The following is a 9,403-nucleotide window of genomic DNA, read 5'->3' as shown; positions in this document are numbered from 1 at the left end:
TTTTTTTTTTTTTTTTTTTTTTTTTTTTTTTTTTTTTTTTTTTTTTTTTTTTTTTTTTTTTTTTTTGTCCACATTAAGAAATGGACTGTATATATGTGAACTAAAGTATCTCTCACTCACTGTATGACTGAATTGCATGGACAAATCTCCGAACAGAGAACAAATACAGCCATTAAAAAAGTAGAGCTTCTACGAATTGACACTTGAACGAAGGCATTAACGACAATAGCTTCAAAACAACTTCAATCCAAATGTTCACATCAAATAACCATCCAGATGAGCAAAAATCCACGAAAAGGGCAGAATCGCTACTTCCTTGAGAACAAAAACAGTTCTGAAGCAAACACTCGACAAATACAGAGCTTCTCACAACTGAACACCGGAATTCCAGCGCAGTAAAACAAAATGAAGGATTCAACAGAGAAAAGACAGTTAAAATGACGACGGAACACACAAAAAGAAGAAGATAATACCGGCGTGTCGAAAGACAAGCAGCATTCCTGCTTGTAGATGCGATTGGTAGGCTCCGGAATCCGAACGCGCAAGAGATTAGATCGAAGCAGGTCCATTGCGTCGGTCATTTGAGCGAAATTGGAATGGATATGGAGGATTGAGAGAGTGCAGAAAGAGGAAGAATATATTCCTTTCCCTTTGCCCTAAGCTGAAAGAAAGAAAAAAACGAAAGAAACTGAATACGCTGTTGCTCACACTGCGGAAGTAGCGGGGAAAATGATGAGGAACAGAGCTTTTATATGCCGCGCGATTTTTCCATTTTCTTCGTCTCCTCGCAACGCAAGACCGAGAAAGGAAAGCTTAAAAATTCAGTAATTTTATTTTTTATTTTAAATACAAATGAACAAATAATATCTAAATAAAATATTAGCGGATTATAAATATTTAAGATATATTTCATAATTAATTATTATAGGAAAGTAACTGACAAATTCTTATTGACTTGAGCTAATAAAATTGGATCATGTGGTGGATTGTGATGTCCCACATTGGTTGGGGAGAAGAACAAACCACCATTTATAAAGGTGTAGGCTTTGAGGATAAACCCCTCAAGCCAAAAGCCAAATATCAAAGATGACAATATCTACTAGCATAAATATATAAATATGAAATTTTAATTAAATATATACTAAAATATGCCAATTGAATTATAAATTAGATTAACCCATAAGAGAGATAATTAATTACTTATTTATAAGATAATTAAGTCATCCATTTTAGGGATTAGAAAATTATAGACATTTATATTATTAGTTTAAAAGATATTTCAACGGTGAAGCCAGACGAAGCGCGCCCTATATCCTCGCCCGCCCCCAGCGCTCCAAATCTCGAACGCCATCCACTCGTCTCCTCCATGAACACAACACCAACTGTTCTTCAAGTTCAGATTCTCATTCTCAAATCCATTACACTTTCTAGCCTCCAAAATGCCTTGCTAAATCCTCGCAAACTGCACAGAGATTCGAGTTTTGAGTTTTATGTCAAATGGAGTCCATCGTTGTAACCAAATCCAAGAAGAGGAACAAATTGTTTCCGTGTTTCCGAGCGGCGGCCTCCGGTAGCCCTGTCGGCCATAGCGCTCCAAAGGAGCAGGTTTTTCCATTCACGACGGTGAGAGACAATGTGCTGCTGGTGGATGGAGGCGATGAAGATTCCAGTCGCTGGAAAAAGAAAGGCGGTCGCGGTGCTTGGTCGCGGGCGGTTAGGGCTGTCATATTCGGAAATTCATTGGTTTGTCCGCCGATTTAAAACGCCTTTTGAAATCGAAATGAAACGCATCAATTTCGTTCTCTGTTCTTCTTTTTACGCGACTGATTTACTTCGATTGTTCTATTGATTTTTTACCGACGCGATTTCCGGATGTTGTTTGTGTGTTGCAGGCAAAGAAGATTGGAAAAAGGAAAGCGAAACAATATCAAAATTCGAAGGAGTCTCAAAGGCATCTAGCTCCGTCCTGGTTTAGCAGCAGATCAAGAAGTGGTTCAGATCTAAATTACCGCAACTATTCTACCCGTAGTTCTGAGCCATTTTCATCCTCCTCGTTCTACAGTTCGTCTCCTTCCTCCACGGAAAAAAGCGACTCATCATTTCGACTCTATCCAACTGCATCGAATCGACTGTACACACAGATTAATTTCAGAAAAATCTTCAGCGGTTGGTTTGTGCTACTGGTATGTCTTCTAAGCTTGGTTTTGTGGGGGAAAACCGGAGCTATTATCTGCACTTCGGTTTCGATTCTCTGTTTCCACCGCTGGAGGTTCGGATTCGGGTCACCGGACGACAAGGCCAGTATGGCGGCGATGGGTTCCGGCGAATACAATGACATAGACGTCATGGAAGAATTTCTGAAGCAAGACCGTTTAGCTGCTCGGAATTCAACCTTACGCATTGATTGATCTATTACAGCGAAAGGGCGCCAATAAGGTTCGAAATGGCGTTTCAAAGCCGATTTTTGCATTTTTCATTACAAATTTGAAAAACGTCATTGTCGATTTTGTTCATCACAGACGTTAACAAAAAATTAATTAAATAAAAACTACAAAACTTAATTTGTACAATTATTACATTAATTTTTTTCTTTCTCACAGAAAATCGCAATGTAATTATGTTTAGTAGGGGGATTTGAACCTTAATTATAGTTTAGTTGGGTTCAGATTAATAAATCTTTATTTTTCATACAATTGTAGAGGTAAAGATTTTCATTTATCAACACATGTATTTGTAATGAAAGTCAAAGTAAGTCTCTCTTTGCTAAACACTCCAGAGATCCAATATTGATTCATATTAGAAAAAATTATCTATTTAGAAGTCAATTTACTCATCTCAATGCTATGTTTTCGATCGAGCGAAATTTTGATATGGCGTCAAAACGAAGGTCAATCAACTACCATAAACGTTGGCCTACAACTAAATCTCGAGTTGGTCTAGTGCTCGACCACATACACTCCCAATTAAAGTCAATATGAAGTTGGAATTGGTATCCGAGTGTGAATATGTACCTTTATGAACGACTATCACATGCTTTTAGAATTGAGCACGAATCATAACTTTCTTGTATGGTTTAAGGATCAATGACCCTTGGGACAAAAATTGAGGTTATGTAAACTATCATTTAATTAAATATATGAATTTTAGAAAACTAGTCTCTTGACTTGCCGGTATGTTAAATATGATTGTTCCCCTTCCCAACTCATGTGGGATCTCACAATGAACCCCCTCCGGGGCTTATCGTCATCGCTGACACTCGTTCTCATCTACAACCGATGTGAAATCTCACAATCTACCCCTCTTCCCTTCGAGACCCAGCATCATCGCTGGCACACCACTTGGTGTTGGGCTATGATACTAATTGTAACAGTCCAAAGCCACTGCTAGTAGATATTGTCCTTTTTGGGCTTTCACTTTCGTGCTTCCCCTCAAAGTTTTTGAAATGCATCTGCTACGGAGAGGTTTCCAGACCCTTATAGAGAAGGTTTTGTTCTCCTCCCTAGCTCGACGTGGAATCTCACAATCCACCCTATTTAGGGCTCAACATCCTTGCTGACACTCGTTCTTATCTCCAATCGATGTGAGATCTCACAATTTACCTCCATTCAAGGCCAGCGTTCTTCCGGCACTCGTTCTCCTCTCTAATCAACGTGGGATCTCACAAATTAGGATAGTACAAAAAAATAAATAAATAAATAAGATTTTAATTTTCGTATTTTTTTCTTTCTTTAGTTATTTTTTTGGTACTAAACCAATCAAACGGAACTGAGCAGCCCATATTTACCGCCAAAGACGGCCCAAACAAAAGAAGCCTTGTCTAAATCTTAAACCCTCCTCAAATTTTGGTTTATCTTCAACTTTCAATCCGCAGTCGCCATGGATACTTCTAACCAGTAGCTTGAATCACTTGCCCGTGAGATTATGGTTACAAAGCTTTTCCTGAGGCCACAGTCGCTTCCTCTCACCGCCTTTACACCGAAATTCATCTTCCCGTCGAAGCGCTTTCTCCCGATATACTTCACCCCACCGTTCTCCACCATAATCCACTCCCAATCTCAATTTTCCGGCCACACTTTCTCCTATGGACCTTCTCTTCGCAAGGGCCACCATCGATTTCCATCGGTATCCAGACAGCTTCCTCTTGATAACTCTCAACCTGTTATCAAGACCGTAATTGGAAATCCAGAGAGGGAGCGGTTGCAGAACGAGAAAAGTGAAGAAGTTATATTAGATGAAGATGCCTTCATTCGGATTTTTGACATTGCTGCACTTCGAATTACTTCTAGAGGTTGTTTCGAGCTTGAGAATCGGCTGCGTGGCCATCTCTTGAACTGGCCACGGATTCGCAACATTGCAAGAGTTCCCGGCGACGAGGTCGAGGCCGAACTGGCAGAGCTTGTGGGAGAGCAGAATCGGAGCTATTCCGACGACGGAGATGGAGTTGATATTGATTCGCTGCACCGGCGAATTTATGGGAAAGCTGAGGACGATGGGGAGCCTCTGAGTCCCGTGTTGTACAGGGAAAAGCTAGTGAAAACGTTCGATTCAAAAGGGTATGTGAACTTCAGACATTTGGCGAAAATGTCGAGGCCGAAGAAAAAGAAGGAGAAGAAGGAAGAAGGGAAAGACGAGGGGATTAAAAGAATGGGGAAAAGTGAATTTTCCGTTGTGGAGGTCGTGGAGAGTGAGGAACTGGAAGGGGATGATATGAAGGGATTGTTGGGAGATGAGTTCAAGGGTGGAAAATGGAGGGGTTCGACTAGATTGTTGCTTTTGGACGAACGATATGCAGACAAAGGCGTAGAAGAGCTTCCAGAGGCGATTAAGGTAGCTGTTTTGATAGTTACTTGTTCAACATTTTGATATGAGAATTTGTTACTTCATTCATGTTTCTTGATCTGCATTTAGTGTTTTGATAGTTACTTGTTCAACATTTTGATATGAGAATTTGTTACTTCATTCATTGTTCTTGATCCGCGTCCAGTGTTTTGATAGTTACTTGTTCTACATTTTGATATGAGAATTTGTTAATTCATTCATGTTTCTTGATCTGCATTTAGTGTTTTGATAGTTACTTGTTCAACATTTTGATATGAGAATTTGTTGCTTCATTCATGTTTCTTGATCCGTGTTCAGATAGTTCCTTGTTCAACATTAGCCTGAAGTTGATGAGAACCTTATCTTGGTCGCTCTTGTATTTTAGAATAAAAATTTTCTGGTTTCTTGTACTTCAGGCTCTGCTGAAAGGAGAAACCCAAGAAAGCATGAAATCAACAATTGAGCTTGTGAGGTGCAGGCTTACTTTATATTATGATTATTGGCAGATGAATGAGGTATTCACAAAAGGGAGAATTTTGGTGTTCTTGTTATTTGTTTTTATTTTTTATTTTTTATAATCTAATTCATTCTATCGTTTCATTTTGATTGCTTAGTTTTAGTCTCTAAATCTATTCCGTTTTCTATGTGTCAATCCATTTTGATTGAAGAATTCTAGTTTCAGTAAACTTAGCGTTCAATCATTTCTTTACATGGTTGATTGGTTATCTGAATGTTTCTGAAGCTAAGAGGTGGAAATGTGACAACATATTATCTTCTAAAAATTGGATACGGGCATACACGCTACACATACACACTCATATTAACATATATATGTCAACGTGGTGGTACCTAAGCCGAGCACAACTGGTTTAGTCATATACTGTTGACTAAGGAGTCAGAAGTTCGAATCTTCCATTCCCGCATTTCGTTGAACTAGAAATCGTTGAACTAGAAAAAAATATCGATACTGTTAATCTTTATCAACATAAAATCTTCACTGTTATGCATATGACTTTTGTTCTATAAGTTGTTGTCTGCTTTACACATTCTACTGATTTTTATGTTAAAAAAGATATAGTTTTAATTATTATATTCATTTACAAGCTCCCGACTAAACCATATGCCCCTTTCTCGAGTTGTTTAGCTAAATGATATCAGTATATTGTTCGTCCCTGCTTGATGAATGTCAGATTGCACAAATTGGCTGTTAAAATTCACTATTGAAAGTCCTTTGCACTGCTTTCAGGTTTTGGAGGCCTTGCTCCCAAAGGATATGATTATTCCTTCAGCCTTTGAAACCGTTGGACATATTGCACACCTAAACCTTAGAGATGAACATCTCCCATACAAGAAGCTTATAGCCAAGGTAAATTAGGTTATATATATGTCTTGTATCAAATATAAGGGAATTCAATTTTGTTCTCATAAGAAAGTAGCCTTTCCATTCAGGTTGTTTTGGATAAAAATAAGCCAAAGATACAAACAGTAGTGAATAAGATTGATGTCATCAACAATGATTACAGGACAATGCAACTTGAAGTTTTGGCTGGTAACCACTCCCTTGTGACCACTGTAGTTGAGAATGGTTTACGATTTCATTTGGACTTGGCAACCGTGTAAGTTCTTCTCTCCGCAAAAGCTAGTATAAAATTAGTTGATATTTCTTTCCCTTTTATCAAGTATCATGATAAGTTGCCTCAGAATAACAATATTTGGAATAGTCATGTAACGCGATTTTAGGATATGTTGGAAGTGAGGTTGAAATTGATAGTCATCTGCAAATCACTCTCAAACATGCTTTCAATCGTTCAAAATCAATTTTGATGGTATGAAAATCATGTTTTTAAGTGTGTAAAATTAAGGTTAAACTGATTTTGAATGATTGAAGGAGTGTTCAGAACTGATTTTGAATTCGAACACGATGAAGGTGATTTTAGCATTCCCTTAATGCGACTAAGGTGATAATCTCTTGAAAAGATTCTTAAAACTCATAGATGAATTATGATTAAAGGAATTTGTTAAGATTAAAAGTTCAAAATTTTGGGAAGGATTTTTAATCTCTCCCTCCTTGTAGGTACTGGAATTCAAGGCTCGCAACCGAGAGACACAGGCTACTAAGTGGCTTTACGTGCAAAGATGTTGTTTGTATGTTTGTCCTAGATTCACTTAGAACTTCTCTGTCTTAGTTTTATAAATATTTTCTGAAGTTTACTTTCTGCCATCGACGACTCTTATAGGGCAAAAATAATAATTGACCACTTGTTCTGAAATGGGAATCAACAGGTGATGTCTTTGCTGGTGTCGGTCCAATATCCATATCTGCCGCAAGAATAGTAAAGAAAGTATATGCCAATGATTTGAACCCCAATGCGGTTGAATATCTAGAAAGAAATAGTGTTCTCAATAAGCTCGAGAGGAAGATTGAGGTATGATATCTTTAAAATTTGCAACTTTGGTCATGCTTTCTCGTGAAAAAGGGTATAATGTGTTGAGGATTGTTGGGAGGGAGTCCCACATTGGCTAATTAAGCGGATGATCACGAGTTTACAAGTAAAAATGTTGAGGATTATTTGAAGTGAGTCCCACATTGGTTAATTTAGTGGAAGATCATGGGTTTATAAGTGAGGAATATTATCTCCGTTGGTATGAGGCCTTTTAGGGAAGCCCAAAACAAAGCCACGAGAGCTTATGCTCAAAGTGGACAATATCATACCATTGTGGAGATCCGTGATTCTTAACAAAAAGTACATCTCCATTGATATGAGGCCAAAAGGCAAAGCTACAAAAGCTTATGCTAAGTGGACAATATCATACCATTGTAAAAGTTCGTGGTTCCTAACAATTGTTAGTATGCGATCTCTATAACGTGTGAAAGAGGTAGTATTCCTTCTCATTCATTACTCTGTTTTACCACTTTCAAGGTTTTTAACATGGAAGGAAGGAGGTTCATCAGCGCTATGTTTGCAAGTGAGAAAGCTCCAAAAATTACACAAGTTGTCATGAATTTACCAAATGATGCTGCTGAATATCTAGGTTTGATCCAAATCCCTTTGCCCTCTCCCACCTATATCACACTCCGCATCAGCATCATACTACAACCTTCACTCATGCCATGCCATAAAATCTTCTAGGATTTAGTCCGTTTAACAGCCATTTGTAACAGCTCAAGCCCACCATTAGTAGATATTGTTCTCTTTGAGCTTTCCCTTCGAGACTTCCCCTCAAGGTTTTAAATGCATCTACGAGGGAGAGGTTTTGGGAATCCACCCCATGGTGGCTTAGCAGTGGGCCTGGACGGTTTCAGACGTCTGTTTTTTGATCTTTTATCATTTTTTAGTTTAAGATTATGTAATCCCGTCGTCCCATAACCGTCTCTCTTCCTACACTGCAGATACTTTCAAAGGCATACTAAGAGACCGATCGGATGTAGAATTCATATCGCCAACGATCCATGTTTATGGATTCTCAAAAGCTCGAGATCCAGAATTCGACTTTCACGAGGTTTGATCCTAAAATGTTCAATTTGAGCTTCCTTCATTCATCATTTTCCTACTATATGACTCTTTATTTTGCAACAACTGATATGAATATTGCAGCGGATAAGAATTGCACTAACTGAGGTTGCTGTTGATGTTGATATGCGAAGGGTCCGACTTGTGGCACCAGGCAAATGGATGTTATGTGCTTCATTTAAACTTCCCAGAAGTGTCGTTTTTTCAAGGCGTGGACTTAATATGTAAATTACATAGATCATTTATATATATATATATATATATATATAATTATGTTTATCGTCCTCAAATTCACATTTTCTTTTATTTTTTATTTAAATTATATTAGGTTTTATCTAATGTTATGGGTAGTTTTTATGGCTTTTATTTGTAAGTTTATTGTTTTTATCTATTTCCAAACGATAATCTCAAAATTTATAATTTTTTTTAAAAGTACATTTTTTAAATTTAGAATTTGGTAAAAAAATTCAAATCAATTAGAACCATTATAAAACAACTGGTTAGGAAACAAACAAATGAATTTTGTATCATCTTTTCTTAAAAAGAAAAAAAAAATGGAAATAGAACTTTGAAGGAGTCGTTTCCCGTCTGTCTTGGACCAACTCGCTCTTGCCGTAGGAGTAGCTTGAGCAGTCTGCTAACAGCTAACAGGTTTGGGACTGAGACCCTGTGCCCAGCCCTCGAAGCCAAACTTTTTTCTAAGGTTATGGATCCATTTTTTCGACTTTCCTTGCTTAAATTGTTCCATCGATCAGAGACTGATGTGTGACGCCCAGACAAACATGCCCTCAGCTAGAAGGCTCTAAGTGCAATAAATTATTTTGAACTTTTTAACTTCACATATATTTAGTTTTAAATTTTTTTAAAAAAAATATATAATAAGTCATTAAACTTTTAATTTTATTTTTAATAAATTCTTAAACGTTGTAATTAAATCTATTCAATATATTTTTAAAATTTTCATTAAAGATCAATTAATTTAAACTATTTTTAATATAAAAATAACCATTAAACATAATGAAATATGAAAACTTATTAAACATAAAATTAAAAACTAAAAAAAAAAAAAAAAA

At 37.1% G+C, this 9,403-nt stretch overlaps 3 protein-coding genes across 5 annotated transcripts in view; 2 read left to right on the top strand and 1 right to left on the bottom strand.

The window, feature by feature from the left end:
• LOC111476833 (ubiquitin carboxyl-terminal hydrolase 14-like) overlaps positions 1-775 on the bottom strand; it is a 13,018-nt gene extending 12,243 nt beyond the window's left edge. For both annotated transcript variants that reach the window (XM_023120654.1, XM_023120655.1), the window contains exon 1: positions 474-775. In XM_023120654.1, coding sequence (XP_022976422.1) covers positions 474-581 — 108 coding nt within the window. In that variant the 5' untranslated portion in view covers positions 582-775. The remainder of the gene's footprint in view (positions 1-473) is intronic.
• Positions 776-1,312: 537 nt separating this feature from the next.
• LOC111476924 lies at positions 1,313-2,626 on the top strand. The gene is made up of 2 exons (XM_023120799.1): positions 1,313-1,743; positions 1,893-2,626. The coding sequence occupies exons 1-2, from the start codon at positions 1,498-1,500 to the stop codon at positions 2,406-2,408; spliced, it is 762 nt and encodes a 253-aa protein (XP_022976567.1). The 5' UTR covers positions 1,313-1,497; the 3' UTR covers positions 2,409-2,626.
• A 1,216-nt stretch (positions 2,627-3,842) lies between these two features.
• On the top strand, positions 3,843-8,609 carry LOC111476849 (tRNA (guanine(37)-N1)-methyltransferase 1). 2 transcript variants are annotated; one of them, XM_023120682.1, is made up of 9 exons: positions 3,846-4,827; positions 5,235-5,333; positions 6,065-6,184; positions 6,268-6,434; positions 6,893-6,963; positions 7,102-7,244; positions 7,740-7,851; positions 8,210-8,319; positions 8,415-8,609. In XM_023120682.1, the coding sequence occupies exons 1-9, from the start codon at positions 3,922-3,924 to the stop codon at positions 8,556-8,558; spliced, it is 1,872 nt and encodes a 623-aa protein (XP_022976450.1). In that variant the 5' UTR covers positions 3,846-3,921; the 3' UTR covers positions 8,559-8,609. The 2 variants fall into 2 exon arrangements, 1 of the variants encoding a protein (XP_022976450.1); XR_002717169.1 differs by lacking the exon at positions 7,740-7,851 and having other exon boundaries at positions 3,843-4,827; positions 8,415-8,544.
• The last annotated feature ends 794 nt before the right edge of the window (positions 8,610-9,403 follow it).

Source organism: Cucurbita maxima, unplaced genomic scaffold (genome assembly GCF_002738345.1).
Source record: "Cucurbita maxima cultivar Rimu unplaced genomic scaffold, Cmax_1.0 Cma_Scf00003, whole genome shotgun sequence".
NCBI classification, from domain to species: domain Eukaryota; kingdom Viridiplantae; phylum Streptophyta; class Magnoliopsida; order Cucurbitales; family Cucurbitaceae; genus Cucurbita; species Cucurbita maxima.
This window is presented reverse-complemented; position numbering and strand designations above follow the sequence as displayed.

Coding starts and splice junctions, on each gene's coding strand:
- LOC111476924 (XM_023120799.1), top strand. CDS start 1,498: ATGGAGTCCATCGTTGTAACCAAATCCAAGAAGAGGAACAAATTGTTT. Junction 1,744..1,892: donor TCATATTCGGAAATTCATTG/GTTTGTCCGCCG, acceptor TGTGTGTTGCAG/GCAAAGAAGATTGGAAAAAG.
- LOC111476849 (XM_023120682.1), top strand. CDS start 3,922: ATGGTTACAAAGCTTTTCCTGAGGCCACAGTCGCTTCCTCTCACCGCC. Junction 6,185..6,267: donor ACAAGAAGCTTATAGCCAAG/GTAAATTAGGTT, acceptor CTTTCCATTCAG/GTTGTTTTGGATAAAAATAA. Junction 7,245..7,739: donor AGCTCGAGAGGAAGATTGAG/GTATGATATCTT, acceptor ACCACTTTCAAG/GTTTTTAACATGGAAGGAAG.